The 24,329-nt window shown below is 38.6% G+C and overlaps 1 protein-coding gene across 1 annotated transcript; it reads right to left on the reverse strand.

Annotated features, from left to right (window-relative positions):
• Positions 1–23,277: 23,277 nt before the first annotated feature.
• Positions 23,278–23,913, reverse strand: LOC113279232. Its single transcript, XM_026527932.1, has one exon. It carries the CDS (start codon positions 23,911–23,913, stop codon positions 23,278–23,280), a length of 636 nt encoding a protein of 211 aa, XP_026383717.1.
• Between the last annotated feature and the right edge of the window lie 416 nt (positions 23,914–24,329).

Genomic DNA, 24,329 nt, shown 5'->3' on the forward strand with positions numbered 1-24,329 from the left:
TTGGTCTGTATATGGTAATATCTTGCAACCTAAGTTCCATGATTGGTTGCAAAATCATCCAATCTGATATTTGAAATCTCAAACCTCACCTGGACGAGAATATTGGGTCTGTATATGTAATCTTGCTACTTGAGTTCCATAATAGGTTGCAGAATCCACTCAGGATCCATCCAATCTAATATTTGACATCTCAAGCTTCACCTGGACGAGAACATTGGGTCTGTATATGGTAATCTTGCAACCTGAGTTCCATAATAGGTCGCAGAATCCACTCAGGATCCATCCAATCTGATATTTGACATCTCAAACCTCACTCGGACGAGAACATTGGGTCTGTATATGGTAATATATCTTGCAACCTAAGTTCCATAATTGATTGCAGAATAATCCAATCTGCTATTTGACATCTCAAACCTCATATGGATAAGAACATTGGGTTCGTATATGGTAATCTTGCTACCTGAGTTCCATAATAGGTTGCAGAATCCACTTAGGATTCATCCAATCTGATATTTTACATCTCAAGCCTCACCTGGACGAGAACATTGGGTCTGTATATGGTAATGTTGCAACCTGAGTTCCATAATAGGTTGCAGAATCCACTCAAGATCCATCCAATCTGATATTTGACATCTCAATTTCACCTGGAAGAGAACATTGGGTCTATATATCGTAATCTAGCAACCTGAGTTCCATAATAGGTTGTAGAATCCACTTAAGATTCATCCAATCTGATATTTGACACCTGGATGGGAACATTGGGTCTGTATATGGTAACCTTGCAACCTTAGTTCCATAATAGGTTGCATAATCTTCAAATCTTATATTTGAAATCAAACCTCAGCTGGACGAGAAAATTGGGTCTGTATATGGTAATCTTGCAACCTGAGTTCCATAATAGGTTGCAGAATCCACTCAAGATTCATCCAATCTGATATTTGACACCTGGACGTTGTAGATGGTGGATTTTCGACAAAGGCTAAAATCGTAAACTCATAATTATACGAAGCTCTGATCCAACAATGTAGATGGTGGATTCTCAACGGAGAGTACTTTCTCTCAGAGTACATGTAGATATGTAGTCTCACGACTGGACAACGACATATCTCATGAATACTGAATACTTTCAGTGATTATTTCTATATAGCATCACGAGATGGACGACTCCTAGATAGCTTGCTCTGCTAGTATAGAGCGATAACGTCTTCAGGAACAAACAACAAGTTTACCCTGACTATATAAAGGATATGACTTACCGGCAAGCTCGTATCAGGATAATTAATGCTCCTAGACATCTTGCTCTGCTAGTATAGAGCCACAAAGTTAATTATTCCTAATTACAATCGTTCTTATTACATGGTCGAATCCACGACTGGTCTCATGGAATGACAATAACAATTGTTCTGATTCTATGATCGAATCCACATCTTGATCTCATAGAATAGCAATAACCATATTATCTCATTACTCCGATTTCTTGATCGAATCCACAACTGGTCTCATAAATGGTAATAGATAAACCTTAATTACTCCGATTCTATGGTCGAATCTACAATCTCATGGAATGGTAATGCTCACTTTATTATTCTGAATTCGTAGTCGAATCCTCAGCTGATCCTATGAATTAATAATAAACATCTTATTACTCAGTTTTGTGAATTATTCTCCACTGAATTCCACAATTAGTAATAAATAATCAACAACCTGGCGTCTGAGATACCTCTAAGTAAGCCCCGATTCAAATGGTGAAGGTGTATTCAACGACGATACACTAACAGTCACCGCACGAACGAGTATTTCAAAAATACAACGAAACGATGAACCTATGCAAAATAGGGAAGAAAATAATAAATAATTAAAAATATTGACCAGGGTGCTGGGAGCACGGACACACGACCGACCGACCGTGTCATGGTCAATCCCACGCCAGTTTTATATTTTTAATGCGTTTTTATTATTTTCCATGATTTGATGAATATTCTCTCATTTTATCAAATCTCCTTCATCTCGAGGAAACTTCTCGGTTTCATGGCACTTTCATAAATGCATAAAAAATAATATAAATTTAAGGAAAGGAGTGTGGGGCGTGACCATTGGCCAACCGGCCATGCCTTGGTCCCAACCGGCCCCACACCCACGATTTCTTATTATTTTATTATTATTATTATTATTATTTCTCTAATTTCATGAAAAACTCCTTGATTTCATGGTATTTTGCACAAATCATCAAATAATAATAAAATAAAATAAATTATGAAAACTTGTGGGACCAGGCCTTGACCGGCCGGTCATGCCCTAGCCGGTCCCACACGCCCCTTTGTTTTATTATTTTATTATTAGTTTTCCTTGAATTCATCTAATTCCTTGATTTCATGGTATTTCTCTCAAATTAGGAAAAATTCCCTCAAATCATCAAAATACCTAAAAATATTAAAAAATTAGGAAAACTCGTGGGACCGGGCCCTAGCCGGCCGGCCATGCCTTCCATGGTCCCACACACCCTTGTTTTTTATTATTTTAATATTTTTGCTTCCTTGAACTCATGAAAACTCCTTCAATTCATGGAAACTCCCTAAATTCATCAAATTTCTCAAAATTCATGAATTTTTCATAAAATCATTATAAAATTAGGAAACTCGTGGGACCGGACCCTAGCCGAACGGCCATGCCTTCCACGGTCCCACACGCTCTTGTTTTATTATTTTAATATGTTTTGCTTCCTTGAACTCATGAAAACTCCTTCAATTCATTGAAACTCCCAAAATTCATCAAATTTCTCAAAATTCATGATTTTTTCATAAAATCATCAAAATATTATAAAATTAAGGAAAATGCACCACGGGACCGTGGTCACGACCAGACGACCATGCCTTAACCATGGCGGTCCCATGCCTCCTCATTCCTTATTTTATAATTATTTTTCATCATCTCATGGTGTTTTCCTCAATTTCGTCGAAACCCTAATTTTGGCATATTTTCTCGAATGGATGCTCAATTGCACGCCAGAAAATATCAAAATTCTCAGGACTGAGACGCGGACGCCTTGGGGACACAAGCACGCTATCTTGACCGACCAAGATTGGCTCTTTGGCTCACGGAAGCCGGTCCCATCAATTTTCACAGTTTTGACCTAATTTGCACAATTGCTCGTATTAGGTCCAAAACTCTCCCAAACACTTTGGATTTTCATGGAGTGATCGTCAGGCGGTCACGGGACAACCCAGGGAAAGTTTCATGACTCCATGGTCGGTCCCTCGCCTCGTCATAATTAATTAGGTTTTCTCACCTAAGGCTCAGACGATCATTTTGAATAAATGATTAAACCAGCATTTAATCATTCTTACACCAACAATCATCAACTCTTCAAGAGTTCTTCGTATTTTCTCACGTGAGCATATGGAAACTACATGGTTGATCCACGGTCTCATGTAGTCGCTCCCTCCTTTGTCCCATGGTTGAAATTCTGACAACCATGAATTGATCATCAATTGATCAAATTAGGGTTTCTGAATCCAAGGATCATCATTCCAGATTCCAACCTTAATAATTTCACGAAGACCTCATGGTCATTAATTTTATTAATTATGCTCGGTTCAACGACCAGTATTCTAATTAATATTTTTAGTACGCTGCTAATAATCCATCAGATGAGCAACACATGCTCAGACGATCAAATATTCAACAATTCATCACATGAGCAGCACTTGCTCAGATGAGGAATATTTGCTCAATATTAGTTCAACAACCAATATTCAATAATTCATCACATGAGAAGCACTTGCTCAGTTGAGGAATATTTGCTCAATATTGGTTCAACAATCAATATTTAACGATCCATCGAATGAGCAATACTTGCTCACTTGATCGTAAGAACTATACCTCTGTCTCATGACATGTTCAATTCATGAGTTTCAGAACATCATGTTCAAATCAACGACTACATGGACTCATCGTCCCATCAAACCACGAAGTATCAATTGACTAACAAACCACGAGACGTCAATCGTGTCACTTGGGGGATATCACTTAGGGTTTTGGTCTGGTGGTCTACGACACGTGTGTTCAAACACACGATGGAATGTGAGCAATTCGTGCAATCAGTTGAAGGAATTCACGAGGTAGTGGGTGGAAAATCGACCAAGTCTCCACACGTTGAGCAACTGGTTTCAAACACGATCTCCACTTCCCCACTCCTTGATTCCATCAACTGTCACACTTCATGGAATCATGGTGTCTACAATTCCAGCAATATAAATAAGTATCTGAATCATGATTGAATCATCGGCATCATCAGTATCATCAATCTCACGTCTCATCGACAACACGAGATCATCAACTCATCAATTGAGCAACTACTCTCAATTGAGCAATTTCAATCACTCAGAGCTTATCGTATTCAGAATTCACACACCCACAATCTTTGATTACCATTTATTCCACACATTTCTCCGCTTCCCTCCTACAGATCAACCCATCCTCTCTTGTGACCGAATTTACTCAGGAACGATCATTGTCTTGATTTAGGCCAGAGTACTACAGATTGATCTCTCGAATCTAAAGCACCCCCTTTGCAACAATGCATCTGTGTGAGGTTTAACATTTCGCTCGGTTCGAGGAGTCTCCTCCGTACGGTCGTCTCCTCAATTCCTTAAAAACCAGCAAATCGTTTTTCCCCATCTTCAGATTGGCACCACAGTGGGAGATCATTCTCTCGGTTGCAATCTCAATTCTCACAAGGATGGACGATCTTAGGTCTACCAATCCGGGTTCAAACCCGATCCTAATATCGCAAGATCTAGTGGTACCGCTAATGCCACTCCTCCGACGCAACCTGCTACTACTACTGCTCCAAGCACTGGTGCTCCAGTGATCACCCCTGCAAGTGACGACACTTGCGCCATCAACAATCTACTCTTTGTTGATCTCCTGAAGAAACCAGAGGAAATCAACCTGCCATTGTTGATCTCATGAAGGTTCAGATTGACGTGGCTGCAGCACAGAAAGAGTTGTGTACTTATCCCAAAACTCTCACAGAAAAGCTTGCGTCTGAACGAACTCAGCCTCCGCGGGAGAAGGAAAAGTTAAAGAAACATATTCAACTGTTGATCCTGAAATCTCTCCAATCCATGTTGTACATGATGAAGAATCTCGCAAAGCTGCAAATGACTCTCCAGCAATGGAACCTGCAAGTTTCATCAATCACTCGTGAAGACCTGGAGCACTCTTTTGAACATCGAGGAAAAGACAAGACATCATCTGTCCATCTTCATCAACCTTCATATCCCGCTGCCATACGGAGGATTCCTCTCCCAAAAGGTTATACCGCTCCAACATTCATTCTTTATGATGGAACGTGCAATACTGAAAAAAATATTTCTCAATTTCTGGAATTATTGGGCGAACGCGAGCACAACCATGTCGTTCGTCTGAAGGAATTTTCAAAGTCTCTGACAGACAGAGCATACACCTGGTACAACAACATCGCACTAGGAAGTATCACAGATTTAGGAGAGATGATTAATGGTTTCTACAGAAAATACTTCTTCGTGTCAGAGAAAGTCACTCTCTATGATCTAGGAAGGATGTTTCAGAGGAGAAACGAACATCTTGATGATTATGTGAAAAGGTTCAGAGTTCAAGCCCTGGACTGCCACGACCCAACGTCACATCGCAGCAACTAGTAGACTTTTGCATCAACAGAATGATCCCGGTATACAGAGCCTTACTGGAAAACCTCTGGTTCCATGATTTCTCAGAGTTTTATGAAGCAGCCGAACGATATGAGACTACTGCACCTGCTTTCCTGAAAAGCAAAGTCTGCAAGATCGAAGAACCTCGAATCAGCCGACGCCTAGTCAGCAATTAGTGCAATCTCCATCCTTGGACAAACATTGTTGCTGAAAGAAGTGAAAGGAAATCCTAGACACGGCATCAGATCGCTTCTCCAACATCCCAGACTCCTCTAAAGGCGCAAAAGATAACCAACTTTGAAATGCACAAACCTCGACCCGACATCAAAGAACGGGGAATGATCGGGGACTCAAACTGCCATCTTCCAACTGAAGAAGTGATCGAGTTACTGGAATTATGGGTTTAAGATGATGCAATCTACTGTTCATCATAGAGGGCCAGCTGAAGGAGAATTCTAGGTACCGCCGTCTTCATAGACTCATCAATCATCCAACAAGTAACTGCAACATATAAGGTGGATCCACCATGGCTTCAACTGGGGACTGAAGGATTACACAAGAATCCTCTCTCAATCGGAACCTTTACACTCTCCGAGCAACCAGTCGAAGAAGCAGTTCAATCGTTGATCGAGCATATCTGTGAATTGCTCTATTCATCAAAGGCACAAAGGAAATACATGTTCACAACACCGAATCATATTGTGTCAGACGTATTTCCATCCTGGAAAACTCCTTGAAACCTTCATCCACAGACAAAGAGATGCACGACCGGGGACTGCTTACCACAGTCAATCTCAGAAGAAACGAATTTGGAAGAACGTTGATCGATGCTGGCACCGCCATCAACAACATTCGACTGAAAACCATCGGATCCACAAGCATCACTCGAAAAGGAGCTACTCATGCTCTCATCTCAATCAGAGATCTTTAAGGAACACTCGGAAATACTTATGGCTACATTACTCTCAAGGTGGACATAAGCTTAACCTGGACAGGAACCAATTTTCACATAATCAGGATGATCCAAGAATATGACATGTTCTTCAGACGTGCGTGGATCCATGCTGACAAAGCGTCTTTGGTTGCACATCTCTCCAACGAAGAAATTTCTGATCCAGAAGATTTTACGGACACCCATCATCAGAGCACTTGGAGGAATTTCGAACTTTGACGAGATTGAAGCAAGAACCTGCAAAAGATGCATACACATTCATCAAGAGGTTCCACACTCAGGAAAGTCTCACTCCTCCCGTGTCTACGTCATTTATTTCCTCACATGCTATCCTAGCATGGGGACTTAATTCTGCTATCAACTATGCAAGACGTTATGAATGGTAACTTCACCGCATTAATATTTTTCCAAGTGGTTGAATCTGACGTTTCTCCGAATCGAGCACTGGACGTTCATTGCTGAGATGATGTTCAAACACGGCAAAGAACACTTTGGGAGTTTCTACATAGCCTTGCAGGAGTGTCCATGTGTGCCACAAAATTAGAAAGCTCTGATTTCTGCACAAGTGTTGAATCCCACTGCTACAACGAAAGGAATGCTGAATCAACAGAAGATAGTCGGTCTCAGACGATCAAACCTAAGACATACTCAAGGGGTATGAAGCTTCAACGCCCAAGCATCTAAGAAGCCTTCAAAATTGTACTCCCAATCAAAGAGTACACCTTTGATAATGGCGCATCTGGCTTCAACACAAATATCTCGACACTGATTCAACAGCAGCACGATCGGCACTACATTCGATAAGTCTTCATTATATCATTATAAGACTTCTGAAGCAGATGCAACATCATTCATGCATGAATGTCACCAACTCCTCCAATATACAATGGACAACTTGAGGTGATTAATGAAGCCTCATCAACGGGATTTCTCTACATCACAAGCCTCGCATGATTGAGGAACTTTCTCTCTTCACCAATCACATCCAGTATGAAGACTGCTGATGCTATCTACTACAACAATGTCGACTTACTGACAAAACCAGTTCGTGGTAAAGTTATGCTTTCAGGAGCATTCATGTTGAACTCTCAGTACACCTTTATCTTACGGATGCTCAACTCATCAACTAGTTCGTAAATGTAAAAGGCTCACTGGATGAAGGAGCAAGGATTATGTCTATAATCATGGTTCTAGCCTTTTCGGTTTTTGGAGCAACTTCAACCACGGTATCAACATTAACAATAATCTCTAGAGGAACACCATCCATGATCTCAGCATCGACAAGGATCTCTGGAGCATAATCATTCATGGTCTCAGCACCAACAACGGTCTCAGGAGCAACATCCTCAGGGCTTCATCAACTAATCATTCTCCGAAGTGTTACACATGAAGCGGACTTCTCTAAGAACCAATGATTCATATCAAGATGTGCAGACCTGATAACATGCTCTCATGAAATTCTTCCCAAAGCTGGCACGTCTGGTGGGCATAACCCGAAGTCTTCCACAAGATGTTCTTATCACCTCTACAAATGAGATACAACACACTCCAGGTCATGGGTTTGCAAAAACTTACCAATGGGTGAGGAATGAGAAAATGCTTCCTTAACGAAAGATGTTTGTCTATGTCTCTTCTACAACATACCAAAAGGGCGCATCAATCGTACATACGAGCTGAAAGATATGTCCTTTACCGTCAGGTCTACGAAATCTGAAAAATTTATACGGGATTACAAATTACAAATGTGGACGCTTCATTGGATGATCTATACAACTCCAAATTGAGTGATTCTTTTCTCATGGGATAACTCAGTCTCTTAGCTTCAAAAATTGGGGTCAAGCATCGAATTCTGACGTCGTATGAGGTTTCTACAGCTTCCAGAGCATACAACGCGCAACCAGAGATTCGTGGACGGGAATCATAACTTCCACGGTCGATCGATGTCCACCAGGTCTTTTCGCTAAGTCCTTCATCAAGCCCAACACTCGTGGTGCCGAGCTCTCCAGTGATAATCATTCATCATAAAAGGAATGCTACCACCAGGACATGAAACCATGGTCATTACATCATCCCCTCTTGAGAGCAACCTCAGTTATGGTCCCATGACCAGTGTTTCAGAAGTAACGTTTCTATGACTGACAGAAACAAGGTGGTAATCAAGCACCATTCTCATGTGCCAATCAAGGAGTCCTGATCTCAATTGAATCAAATGGCATCAATCCTTCACCAACCGTTCAAGACACAAGCGAATGGTCTAAAGACGCAACATGAGTGTTTTACAACAAGCCCATCTGAAATAATTTTATGCTGTCCTGTACAAACCGACGATCTGGGAGAAATTTGTGAAGAACCTAGGTATGGGTCATATACCATTTTCTTCGTATGGATGTCCTCTACCACATATCCAAAATTCACAAAAATTGGATAAACGAGCGAAGAGTTGTGGCCAAAACATTGGACCCCATGCCAGCTGTAAATTTTCTGAAGGTTTCCTGGAAGTTTACTGTTTCGTCGATTTCGGATCCTAACAAGCTCTAAACTCAAAAATCTTCTTTTCTAAAGCTTGGAAATTTCCTGAGATTGAGGATACATATGCAGATGTCGAAAATACGACCCCAAACGAAGATTGTACAACGTTTTTACTAAAGGCTGGAGTCTGAAATTTCCTGGTGACGTATTTCGGAAAAATTACTCGTGTATTCACATGGGTTTTCATTCATTCACTCACAAATCAGCAATTTCATACTTCTATGAAGAGGTCACAGGAGATATACTTACTAGGGAAGTCTCTAAACCATTTGAGGGTTCGGCGATGTTGGAATCTCCGTTGGCAACTCCATTATCTTCATTCGGTTCGGGATTTTGGGAACTCTCCATATTCTCATATCCCAATGAAGATCACGCTTCATCAACATAATGCTTATATACCATGATTTCTTTCTGGGTTCGTCAACAACAATTATTATTATGTTATTCAAGGAGATGCCACGATCACGTGCACGAAAAAGGGTACTTACATCGACTTCTTCATCAGTGTTGGATTCATGAATTGTTTATCCGGGAACAAGTTGAAGACCGTCAATCGATGGAGCAAAAGTCTGAAAAGAAGTAACAAACCTTGATCTCATGATCCTAATTACACGGGTAAAGTCATGACACAAGGAGCGGCTGGGGATTGCACGTCATTTGCTAACACCCTATAGTCCTTACTTCTGGGCTCTCCGCTCCCATAGATTTTCCTCCATTTCCATGGAGTCTACATTGATCCGGGGTCTCACTACACGATCATCCTATGGTAAAGCTAACAGAATAACCAGGAATACAACTCAGTATAAAGGATCTCTCACCACTCAGAGCACATCGTTCATACAAAGCGCGGGATTCGACAGAACAATGAATCATTAATTAAAGGTAGGGGTGTCAATGGGTCCGGGTCCTCCCGGGTATCACTAGACCCGGACCCTATTTATAAAGGTCGGGTCCGGTTCCTAACGGTTCCGGGTCCGGTTCCTAAATTTGTGGACCCAGAACCGGACCCGTTTAAATACCGGGGTACCCGCCGGTTCCGGGTACCCATCGGGTCTAAAGAAAACTATTTAAAAATCTCAAAAACTTAATATATTTCTCTTTTTAGCTTGGATTTAAGTAATTTTTATAAAAAATTATTATTATTTCTTATGAATGTACTAAATAAAGATTAAATGTAAGAGAAAAAATTTAAATGAGTAAAATATCAAAGCTAAAACTAGAAAAAATACTTATAATTTTGCTAAAAACATGAATAAAAGAATGAATAAACGGGTACCCGATACCCGCGGGTACCCAATGGGTATTACCCGTTTGGACCCGTTTAAATTCGGGTCCAATCGGGTAATTACCCGTCGGGTCCTAAGTAGCTAATGGGTCCAACTTTAGGGCCCGGAACCGGACCCTAACATACCGGGTCCGGTTCCGGATCCGGGTAATGGGTACCCATTGACAGCCCTAATTAAAGGTGCTCACAACAACGTCTACAAAAATGGTAATCCATCACTCTTACCTATTTACGTTTCACGAACTTAGTGATAATAACGTAAAACCCTCGAAAAACTTGCTCGCCTCTTCAAACTTGCCAAGATAAGCAAAATTCATTATTTAAAACCAGCACCTGACTTTTCATGAAACTATGAATAATTCACATAACCTTTCATATGAACATTCGTTGGTTTTCTACATGTGTGCATACACTATAATATCGCCAAACTCATACGTACATTATTTGATCATGTATACAATTGCTTGCTTCCAGCAATTGCTCAAAAATCATAAATTGATTTTCATGAAACCGTGGACAACCCACGTAAAGTTTTTACTGAGTGAACATCCACTGGTTTTTCGAAAATTGGACAGACGTCCATTCTACAGGTGAAAACTCACAGACATTATTTCACCATGTATAATTGTCTACTTTCAACAGTTGTTCAAAATCAAAACATGATTTTACAAAATATGTAAATATTTAACGTGAAACCCATGTAAATTTGAAAAATATATCTACATACTTTTTCTCCTTCGTGCGAGCATCTGTCTTTGAAGCGAGAGTATATTTTCAAAAATTTGTGAACGCTCACATATCGAAAATAAAAATTTTCATGAAAGCTCATAGACAAAATTTTTATTAACAGACGCACGTCTTTTCAAAAAAAAAAAAAAAAAATTCTCTCGTACGAGCATCCACCTTTGAAACGAGAGTTTATTCCACTTTGTGAAATCTCACATGTTTTCGTGAAAGCTCATAGAAGAATTTTATATCATTAGACTCAGGTCTATTTTGTTTGTTCCTTAAACTAACGAACGAACGAGCGTCTATTCATAAAACAAGGACTTCCTTATTGGGCACGGCCCGCGAATCCTAACCGACCACGGACTCGTCGTCCAAACCAGCGGTCAACACCAATTTATGCTCATCAAACGACGCTCCAATCATTACATTGAAGCCTTCATCAAGTCGTGGTTTCCTCATGCTCTCTAAATCCGGTAACGTCTCAACTTACGACTAAGTTCAATTACTGGTATTATTATTTATGGCTGGAAAATCACCATTTAATGCTGACTGAGGAACACAGCTTTCCTCAGTAAGCAGGGGACTTAATGTAGATGGTGGATTTTCGACAAGGGATAAAATCGTAAACTCATAATTATACGAAGCTCTGATCCAGCAATGTAGATGGTGGATTCTCAACGGAGAGTACTTTCTCTCAAAGCACATGTAGATATGTAGTCTCACGACTGGACAACGACATATCTCATGAATACTGAATCCTTTCAGTGATTATTTATATATAACATCACGATATGGACGGCTCCTAGACAGCTTGCTCTGCTAGTATAGAGCGATAACGTCTTCAGGAACAAACAACAAGTTTACCCTGACTAAATAAAGGATATGACTTACCGGCAAGCTCGTATCAGGATAATTAGTGCTCCTAGACAGCTTGCTCTGCTAGTATAGAGACACAAAGTTAATTATTCCTAATTACAATCGCTCCTATTCCATGGTCGAATCCACGACTGGTCCCATGGAATGACAATAAAAATTGTTCTGATTCTATGATCGAATCCACAGCTTGATCTCATAGAATAGCAATAACCATATTATCTCATTACTCCGATTTCTTGATCGAATCCACAACTGGTCTCATAAATGGTAATAGATAAACCTTAATTACTCTTTTTCTATGGTCGAATCTATGATCCCATGGAATGGTAATGCTCACTTTATTATTCTGAATTCGTAGTCGAATCCTCAGTTGATCCTATGAATTAATAATAAACATCTTATTACTCAGTTTTGTGAATTATTCTCCACTGAATACCACAATTAGTAATAAATAATCAACAACCGGGCGTCTGAGCTACCTCTAAGTAAGCCCCGATTCAAATGGTGAAGGTGTATTCAACGACGATACATTAACAGTCACCGCACAAACGAGTATTTCAAAAATACAACGAAACGATGAACCTATGCAAAATAGGGAAGAAAATAATAAATAATTAAAAATATTGACCAGGGTGCTGGGAGCACGGACACACGACCGACCGACCGTGTCGTGGTCAATCCCATGCCAGTTTTATATTTTTATTGCATTTTATTATTTTCCATGATTTGATGAAAATTCTCTCATTTTATCAAATCTCCTTCGTCTCGAGGAAACTCCTCGGTTTCATGGCACTTCCATAAATCCATAAAAAATACTATAAAATGAAGGAAAGGAGTGTGGGGCGTGACCATTGGCCAACCGGCCATGCCTTAGTCCCAACCGGCCCCACACCCACGGTTCCTTATTATTTTATTATTATTATTTCTCTAATTTCATGAAAAAACTCCTTGATTTCATGGTATTTTGCACAAATCATCAAATAATAATAAAATAAAATAAATTATGAAAAATTGTGGGACCGGGCCTTGGCCGGCCGGCCATGCCCTAGCCAGTCCCACACGCCCCTTTGTTTTATTACTTTATTATTAGTTTTCCTTGAATTCATCAAATTCCTTGATTTCATGGTATTTCTCTCAAATTAGGAAAAATTCCCTCAAATCATCAAAATACCTAAAAATATTAAAAAATTAGGAAAACTCGTGGGACCGGGCCCTAGCCGGCCGGCAATGCCTTCCACGGTCCAACACACCCTTGTTTTTTATTATTTTAATATTTTTGCTTCCTTGAACTCATGAAAACTCCTTCAATTCATGGAAACTCCCTAAATTCATCAAATTTCTCAAAATTCATGAATTTTTCATAAAATCATTATAAAATTAGGGAAACTCGTGGGACCGGGTCCTAGCCGGCCGACCATGCCTTCCACGGTCCCGCACGCCCTTGTTTTATTATTTTAATATCTTTTGCTTCCTTGAACTCATGAAAACTCCTTCAATTCATGGAAACTCCCAAAATTCATCAAATTTCTCAAAATTCATGAACTTTTCATAAAATCATCAAAATATTATAAAATTAAGGAAAAGGCACCACGGGACCGTGGTCACGACCGGCCGACCATGCCTTAACCACGGCGGTCCCACGCCTCCTCATTCCTTATTTTATAATTATTTTTCATCATCTCATGGTGTTTTCCTCAGTTTCGTCGAAACACTAATTTTGGCATATTTTCTCGAATGGATGCTCAATTGCACGCCAGAAAATATCAAAATTCTCAGGACTGAGACACGGACGCCTTGGGGACACAAGCACGCTATCTTGACCGACCAAGATTGGCTCTTTGGCTCACGGAATCCGGTCCCATCAATTTTCACAGTTTTGACCTAATTTGCACAATTGCTCGTATTAGGTCCAAAACTCTCCCAAACACTTTGGATTTTCATGGAGTGATCGTCAGGCGGTCACGGGACAACCCAGGGAAAGTTTCATGACTCCATGGTCGGTCCCTTGCCTCGTCATAATTAATTAGGTTTTCTCACCTAAGGCTCAGACGAGCATTTTGAATAAATGATTAAACCAGCATTTAATCATTCTTCCACCAACAAATCATCAACTCTTCAAGAGTTCTTCGTATTTTCTCACGTGAGCATATGGACACTACATGGTTGATCCACGGTCCCATGTAGTTGCTCCCTCCTTCGTCCAATGGTTGAAATTCTGACAACCATGAATTGATCATCAATTGATCAAATTAGGGTTTCTGAATCCAAGGATCATCATTCCAGATTCCAACCTTAATAATTTTACGACGACCTCATGGTCATTAATTTTATTAATTATGCTCGGTTCAACGACCAGTATTCTAATTAATATTTTTAGTACGCTGCTAATAATCCATCAGATGAGCAACACATGCTCAGACGATCAAATATTCAACAATTCATCACATGAGCAGCACTTGCTCAGATGAGGAATATTTGCTCAATATTGGTTCAACAATCAATATTCAACAATTCATCACATGAGCAGCACTTGCTCAGATGAGGAATATTTGCTCAATATTGGTTCAACAATCAGTATTCAACGATCCATCGAATGAGCAATACTTGCTCACTTCATCGTAAGAACTATACCTCTGTCTCATGACATATTCAATTCATGAGTTTCAGAAAATCATGTTCAACTCAACGACTACATGGACTCATTATCCCATTAAATCACGAAGTCATCAATTGACTAACAAACCACGAGACGTCAATCGTGTCACTTGGGGGATATCACGTAGGGTTTTGGTCTAGCGGTCTATGACACGTGTGTTCAAACACACGATGTAATGTGAGAAAGTCGTGCAATCAGTTGAAGGAATTCACGAGGTAGTGGGTGGAAAATCGACCAAGTCTCCACACGTTGAGCAACTGGTTTCAAACACGATCTCCACTTCCCCACTCCTTGATTCCATCAACTGTCACACTTCATGGAATCATGGTGTCTACAATTCCAGCAATATAAATAAGTCTCTGAATCATGATTGAATCATCGGCATCATCAGTATCATCAATCTCACGTCTCATCGACAACACGAGATCCTCAACTCATCAATTGAGCAACTACTCTCAATTGAGCAATTTCAATCACTCAGAGCTTATCGTATTCAGAATTCACACACCCACAATCTTTGATTACCATTGATTCCACACATTTCTCAGCTTCCCTCCTACAGATCAACCCATCCTCTCTTGTGACCGAATTTACTCAGGAACGGTCATTGTCTTGATTTAGGCCAGAGTACTACAGATTGATCTCTCGAATCTAAAGAACCCCCTTTGTAGCGGTGTATCTGTGTGAGGTTTAACATTTCGCTCGGTTCGAGGAGTCTCCTCCGTACGGTCGTCTCCTCAATTCCTTAAAAACTAGCAAATCGTTTTTCCCCATCTACAGACGTGAACATTGGGTCTGTATATGGTAATCTTGCAAGCTGAGTTCCATAATAGGTTACAGAATCATGCAATCTGATATTTGACATCTCAAACCTCACAAGGACGAGAACATTGGGTCTGTATATGGTAATCCTACAACCTGAGTTCCATAATAGGTTAAAGAATCCACTCAGGATCCATCCAATTTGATATTTGACATCTCAAGCCTCACCTGGACGAGAACATTGGGTATGTATATGGTAATCTTGCAACCTGAGTTCTATAGTAGGTTGAAGAATCTACTCAGGATCTATCTAATCTGATATTTGACATCTCAAGCCTCACCTAGACGATAACATTGGGTATGCATATGGTAATATCGCAACCTGAGTTCCATAATAGGTTGCAGATGCCACTCAAGATTAATCCAATATGATATTTGACACCTGGACGTGAACATTGGGTCTGTATATGGTAATCTTGCAAGCTGAGTTCCATAATATATAGGTTGCAGAATCATCCAATCTGATATTTGACATCTCAAACCTCACCAGGACCAGAACATTGGGTCTGTATATGGTAATTTTATAACCTGTGTTCCATAATAGGTTGCAGAATCCACTTAGGATCCATCCAATCTGATATTTGACATCTCAAGCCTCACCTGGACGAGAACATTGGGTATGTATATGGTAATCTTGCAACCTGAGTTCTATAATAGGTTGAAGAATCCACTCAGGATCCTTCCAATATGATATTTGACATCTCAAGCCTCACCTAGAAGATAACATTGGGTATGTATATGGTAATGTTGCAACCTGAATTCCATAATAGGTTGCAGAATCCACTCAAGATCCATCCAATCTGATATTTGACATATCAACTTCACCTGGAAGAGAACATTGGGTCTGTATATGGTAATCTTGCAACCTGAGTTCCATAATAGGTTGCGGAATCCACTCAAGATCCATCCAATCTGATATTTGACACCTAGACGAGAATATTGGGTCTGTATATGGTAAACTTGCAACCCGATTTCCATAATAGGTTGCAGAATCATCCAATCTGACATTTGACATCTCAAACCTCACCTGAACGAGAACATTGGGTTTGTATATGGTAATCTTGCAAGTTGAGTTCCATAATAGGTTGCAGAATCCACTCAAGATGCATCCAATCTGATATTTTACATCTCAAGCCTCTCCTGGACGAGAACATTGGGTCTGTATATGGTAATCTTGCAACCTGAGTTTTCCATAATAGGTTGCAGAATACACTCAGGATCCATCCAATCTGATATTTGACATCTCAAGCCTCACAAGGACGAGAACATTGGGTCTGTATATGGTATTCTTATAACCAGAGTTCCATAATAGGTTGCAGAATGCCAGAATCCACTCAGGATCCATCCAATCTGATATTTGACATCTCAACCCTCACCTGGACGAGAACATTGGGTCTGTATATGGTAATCTTGCTACCTGAGTTCCATAATAGGTTGCAGAATCCACTCAAGATCCATCCAATATGATATTTGATATCTCAAGACTCACCTGGAGGAAAACATTGGGTCTGTATATGGTAATCCTGTCAGCAAAGTTCCATAATAGTTGACAGAATACACTGAGGAACCATTTAATCTGATATTTGACTTCTCAACTTCACCTAGAAGAGAACATTGGGTCTGTATATGGTAATCTTGCAAACTGAGTATGCCTTGTTTTGTTTCCGATTATGTGTTTGATCATAAATTTGACCAACTTGTCCACAATTTTGACCAACTTTACCTCGATCCGGACGCCTTTGACCTAGATATTTTGAGAGAAAAGCAACTCTCCTCTATTATTGTACTCTTCTTTCTTGTCCGAAAAAGTAATGTTTCAATTTGGGTCTCAAATTTCATTCCTTCTCAAATCCCCACTCTGATACATCTTTTAGATTTTAATTCCCTCTCAAATTTGTGAAACATTTTCTTATTTCCTCTCAAATTTGAGAAACCTTTTCTTATTCCCTCTTAAATTCGAGAAACCTTTTCTTATTCCCTCTCAAATTTCATTTCCCCTTTTCTTAAATTTTCAGAATGATTTCAAATCTAATCCTTCTCTATAAACAGATGGACATGGAGATCTTAATTTCTTTCCATTCATTCTCACCATCCTCCTTTGCGATTCTCACTTTGTTCTTCCATACCTCTTACCTCGCGTACATATCTGTACCTCATTCACTCTCCAGAGGTAATCTATGTAGCTTTTACTTTTGAATATTTATTTCAAATTTGGGTTTTTTTTTTTTTGTTGGTTGGTATCTCCTTCATAGATTTGCTTGTATGTTGATATTTACTGCTTTGCAATTCTTGGTATTTGGTTGTTATCTCTTTCCATAAATTACAACCAAACTCAGGGTGTTTACATGGTTATGAAGTTTTTCTTCATAGGTTGTTCTTATTACTTTAAAATTATACCTTTGTTTCCATAGATTTCAACCAGAAGTTGGGATTTTGTATTTTAGTTCACTTCTAGGTTTGCTCTCATTTTATTTCAAATGACTAATATGTTGTTTGTTGTTTGGTTTGTTTGGTATGAAGATGTTGTCAAGTCAGGATTCTCAATTTTCAGATCCTGTTGTGTCTCCTTATACCAATGAAACTAGTTCTGCATCTGATGTTCGTGGTACTCCATCTAATGGTGGTTATGAAAATGGTTCTCTATCTCATGAAGCTTGTCTATCTCATGATGAAACTCAATATGATTCTGATTTGGAGGAGACACAACTTCCACCCAAACTCTTGGTAGAAATAGATGAATGTGGAAGACCATTTGGAGAACATGAATCAAAGTTTGCAACTCGTGCAAGGGAACTCATTCGAGTTCACTGTCCAATTGACTACAAAGACTGGAGGCTCATTCATGCAGCCTCCAAGGACCAAGTATGGAACTTGCTTCTAGTAACTTGTTATCTCATATGCATTTTATTCTATGGTTTGCTCCACTTATACATATCAGTGCTTATAGATCAACTACCTAGTTATTGTTTATGGCTGACAAAAATACTTAATCGTTTCAGGATAAATTTTGTTTCGCATATGATGAGTCTCTTTTCAGGCCATTTGTCCAAAAAAAAATCCCAGAAGTTTTGTTCATTCAAATGGGAGTTACGCCTTAACATTCTGAAAAAAAAAGCTTGAGACCCGGGAAGAGATGGATGCAGCATGCCCTTATGGTGTTAATGATGACGTTTGGAAACGATTTTTACATGATGAGTACCAGCCTGGCATGCAGGAAAAGTATGCTAGATATGCTGAGAACCAACGTAAGAGAAGGATTCCACATTGTTTAGGTAGACTCTCCCGTGCCAACAAATCCTGTAGAGTTGTAAGTACTTTCTAACCTGGTGGTCTTAACATTAAATCCTCATACTATTTTATTTGGACAACCCTTACTAACCATATTGATTGTACAGGCCAAAAAAGAAGGTAGGGTTATCCAGTGTCGTGGTGAGAGCTGGTGCTGGCTCATGTAGGGAAAAATGGAGTTGTACATCCAAGTGCAGTTGAAACATATGCGAGTATTGGACCATAATATGTTATCTAGAGTTCAAATAAATTTAATTGTTTACAGTTTGGTTCTTTTGGATTTCAGGAAAAAGTGAAGGCTGCCGTAGAAAAGAGAAAGGCTCAATCTGAGCTGGTATTGAGGCTATAGATATTACCAATGATCCAGTTACTGAAGGTTTTGTAATGGTTTGTGCATCTTTTCTTACACTAATATATACATACTGCTGCTTATATTTTGTGGAGTCTTTTTTCACTCTCTAGATAGAGTGTACCCCAGAAAAGTTCCTTTCAGTTTTCTGCCACTTTAAACATTTCTTAAAAATACACTTCTACGAGTGTATCGGGTTGTACTCCTCTGTATATATCTATATATGGATGTCTTTTATTTACTTTATTTTATTTGCCCCCCTAACTCCGCCGTTCTAAATGCTGGTCCCTAGACCAGGTAAAGGAGGAGGGAAGAGGGGCAACCTTGTATCCTCTTCTGATATTTCATATCGTTTTTTTGTCTGTTTTCTGGAACTTTGGTGGACAAGATTTTGAATACAAAAGTTTATCAGTTGTGTTTCTTTCATATATACCGCAGTCCACCTTTTTAATCTTAGGTTTGTTACCCATACCTATTATGATCTATTCAAATATGTCATTTGCTTATTCAGTTGCAGTGTATCTGACCGATAATCATTTGTTTTGCAAGTTTTCATGGATTCTAACACCCGAAGATGGAGATTACCTACTATGGAGAAAGTTGGCAAATCTCAGGTTCGTTTCATTACCTATTATGATCTCTTCAAATTGTTTCATGTACTTATTCAATTGACAATATTCAGTTCACCGATATGTGTTTGTTGGTATATGACAGGAGCAAGTGTAGGCCTTGCAAAGATGTACAAAGATGGAAAGAACTTGTAACCAAGATCATCTTATTGAAATAAGTTTATCCCTTCTCTTGTATAGCGCTGCAGGACCTTGATAGATAAATGCCAGAGTTGTGGTGAAATAACTTGACATTGTTTGTCCTGCAAAGCCGCAGAAGTAGCACAATCTAGAAGTATCTTATTCTCGTATCTGATTTTATTGCTGAGTAAGATCTTACCACACCTGTTCATTCTCTTCAAGTATGTGTTTTACATGATTTCTGCCAAAAGGTACAACTTACTACCATCAAGTTTTCATAGTGGAGATGTTATGGTCGTTAGGTTTGTTGTAATTGAAGGAGATAAATTCAGCTAACCTGACGAGCAAAACATTCTCCTCTCTAATTTTACTGGTGACTGAACTATTATAAGTATTAGTTTCCTTGTTATCATTCGCTACCTCCGGCTGATACACTTACATGCTACAATTCTCCTTTTGTTTTGCGAGGTTTCACTGATGCTAACACCTGAAGCTGGAGAATACCTACTGCAGAGAAAGTTGACAAGTTATTGTAATATCAGGTTTGTTTGCATTACCTATTGTAATACCTTCAAGTATGTGTTTCACATGATTCCTGCCAAAAGGTACAACTTACCACTGTAATTCCAGTTGGTGGGTAAACTCTTGACACATTAGAGTTTCTTGCATTACTTACTGAAAATTTGGTTGACTGATGGTACCATTATCTTTGTTCTTCGAGAATTCATTGATGCGAACACCTGAAGCGGATCAGTCCCACTGTGTGGGGGGTCAATCATGAAGATGGATAAACAAGCGAGACAGTGTTGGCCTTGCAAAGCTATACCAAGCGAGGGAAAGAACTTGTACCAAGCGAGCCATTCTTTTCTCTACTTCTATTAATTGGTGAGTGAAATCTTGCTATATCAGTGCATTGTTTGTTGTCATCTTAATTTAACATATGAAACCATGTATATAAATTCCTAGTGACAATTCTGTCAAATATAAACTTTTTATGCTTAGGTTTCCATGTTCATATAAAAATAGTGAGAATGTATGCATTAGAAACTTGCTTATATTAGAAACCGCTGAAACAACACAACCTTGTCATCTTCTTATAACATAGGGAACCATGTATGTTTTTTTTTCCTCAAGCAGTTGTTTCACACTCACATAAACTTAGGTATCTGAGTGATTGGTGAGACAAATCTTGGTTCAATTGGTTGGTCTATAATGAGAATGTATGTATTGCAGAATGACAATGAACATGTAAATGAATTGCCGAAATTACTGAATGAATCTTTCTCTCCTATGAGAGTTGTGTCTAATTTGAGTTTTTGTTTCATTTTTGTTGTTTTGTCAGGATACTGGAATCAATGGCAATAAATGATGCCATGAGCTGGTTAAGGCCACTCTTATGTCAAAGGACGACTTCTTTTTGCTGATCATGAACAACTTTTTTCAGCCAAGGTATAATGCAGAACAACACTTTTATATTTAGAAACTGTTGAAAAACACAACCCTCGTTATTTGATTATAACCATATAGGGAACCATGTATTTTTTTAGGCTTAAGCAGTCCTTTCAATGTAAGAATGATAATCATATATACTTGCGTATGTGAATGAATGAGGAGACAAACCTTGGTTCAATTGGTTGTTGTATGGATTTGTGAATGAATGAATTGCTTGTGCTGCTAGAATGATAATGTATGTATTGTGGAATAAGAAATGAATTGCAATGCTGCTTCAGAAAGCAACTGTATTGCAGCTTCATAAATGGATTGCATTGCATTGTAGGTATCCAATTATGGGAGCTTATTTATAACAGTAAAAAACATTTTTTTTTTTTGAAAACTATTTTTTTTTACCAACGTTGAATCAACGTTATAAAATATGTTAGTAATTAGCACACCTGGAAAATTCATTACTGTTACAATCAATCTCAACGTCTAAAGCCGTTAGTCTATATGTTACAAACGATAGACACGTGGCAAACGACAAAAGTTACAGTCAGCTGTTACGAATCGAATCGTTACAACAAGATGTTATATCCAAAATGTTATATTCAATCATCAACGTTTGAAGCCATTACTTTACACGTTACAACCGAGTGACACATGTCGTACGGAAGCCCTTACACTGAGCTATCACGGTTGTGAATCGTTACAATAATTGTTAAATCCAATCTGTTACAATCAACTAAACAAGATTAAAATCGTTGATGTGGTTGTTACAAGGAAGGACATGTGGCATGTGGCAGTAAGTCAACTGTTACACACAAAGTCAACGTTACAGTATCTGTTACGTCGAACTGTTTACAGACTAACCATTACGATCTGCGCAATAACGGTTATCCGTTATAACAAAATGAAATCAGATTAATCTTGTGCTGACTAGATAACCGTTGGTGTATTTATTCCAACGAATGAAACCGTTATTAAATAAATTTTTATTGTAACGAAATGAACTGTTGAAAAAATATTGTAACAATATATAAATACTAATGTTTTTTCAACGTTATAAAATCCCTGATTTTGTGTAGTGCCAAGTACTCCAGTGATTCTGAACGTGTTCAAATTAGTAACATTGTTGTTGAAGATCCGTAGCTATAACAATACGCAAACATTTGTTCTCAATTTTTATTTATTTATTTATTTATTTATTTATTTTAACCAAAAACCAAAAAATTTATTCAAAAAACAGAGGATCCAAATACAAGACCAACAAAAAAGAAAAAAACTAAGAAAACAAAAAATGAGTAATAAAAGTTACTCAAACCTATAATAAGGTTTGTCAGGGATTTCCATACTAGTAAGAGAGGCTGGTCTGCTCCTGTAACACACAGTTTGGCCTTTTTGTAGATGTACTCCCTTCTTAGCAAAGTGGTCTTCTGAAAAATTTATCTCCCTATACACATGCCTGTAAGAAATAGAATGGAGGCTAGTAATAATTCTTTGCCATCTTGCTACCAGAAACCAGGGAATTTTATGATGCATCAAAGATAGAGCAGAGGCTTTTGAATCAGTCTGCAATATCACTCTGAACTGCTGATTGTCAATAGCCCATTCCAAAGCTCTTATACTGGCAACTCAGAAATATAGTTTGTTATAATGCCTAATCCACCTGACTCTGCAAACTCAGCAATATAGTTTCTGACAATAAACCCATAGCCAGCAAACCCAGTGTTTCCTCTTGAAGCACCATCACAACACAAGAGAATTGCATTCTCAGTTGGAAGACAAAAAAATATTTCCACAATTTTAATTCTCTTCACTTTGATGTACTGAAGATGAAAAAAGTGCAGAATATGTATTTTAATATCAGTTCCCCACATAATCCCTTTCAACCTCCTTTCACAATCTTTCACGGTTTTCATAATTTGTATTGAATTTTAGTGAAATTAGGTTTATCTTCATCATAACAGATATTATTCCTTAAGAACCATAGTTCAACCATTAGAGTATAAGAGCAAATAGCCCATATCTCTTTTATCATAGGGCTAGAGGTTTTACTTAATTTCAAAACATCTTCAAAGGAAAGAGGATTGAGAAAATGAAAAATACCTCCTAGCCATCTCCAAAGAAGCTTACTGAAGTTAAAGTTCCATAATATATGATTCAAAGAATCAATATTATTTTTACAAATGTAGCATCTTGAAACCATATTGAACCCTTTCTTGATAAGGTTTTCATCAGTAGCACAAGCTCCTCTGGTAATCTTCCAAATATTGGTTGTGGTAGAGGGGAGCGCTGCATGATTCCATATTTTCTTGTACCAGTGCAGCTTAGGCATGGGAGAACTGATTTTCTTCATTGCATCAACAACTGTGAATTGGCCAGAATGGATGTTACACCAGATTACAACATCTGCACCATCTCTAGGAACTGGGAGTTGATCAATATTAAAGAATTGTTGAAAATCTTCATGGATGGTCCACTGACCATTCACAATTAAGCTACTGACCTTCAAATTAGGATTTGAAGCAATAAAAGAATGGTTAGGAAACATTTTTCTAATAGGTGCATCATATATGAGCATTGAATATTTGAATAATCCATTTAATACAAGGCCAAACAGAGGATCTTCTATAATATGTTATCCAGTTACCATCCTTGTTTTTATATTTGGCCATAAAGAATTTGGCCTATTAATCCTCAGAGTGAAGCATTTTCCAAAATAATTTCATGAGTAGAGATTTATTCATATCTTCTAATCTCCTTACACCAAGACCACCTTCTTCAAAAGAAGTGCAACCTTTTTCCCATTTCAGAGTGATGCATTTTTTATCTTCAACATTCCCAGACCATAAGTAGTTTCTGATTATTCTTTCACAAGCATCCACTATCTTTTTATGCCACTTATATATGGACATATTATACACTGGTATGCTACAAAGAACTGACTTGACTAGAGTTAGTCTAGCT

Source organism: Papaver somniferum, chromosome 5, assembly GCF_003573695.1.
Source record: "Papaver somniferum cultivar HN1 chromosome 5, ASM357369v1, whole genome shotgun sequence".
In the NCBI taxonomy this organism is placed as follows: domain Eukaryota; kingdom Viridiplantae; phylum Streptophyta; class Magnoliopsida; order Ranunculales; family Papaveraceae; genus Papaver; species Papaver somniferum.

Coding starts and splice junctions, on each gene's coding strand:
- LOC113279232 (XM_026527932.1), bottom strand. CDS start 23,913: ATGTTTCCTAACCATTCTTTTATTGCTTCAAATCCTAATTTGAAGGTC.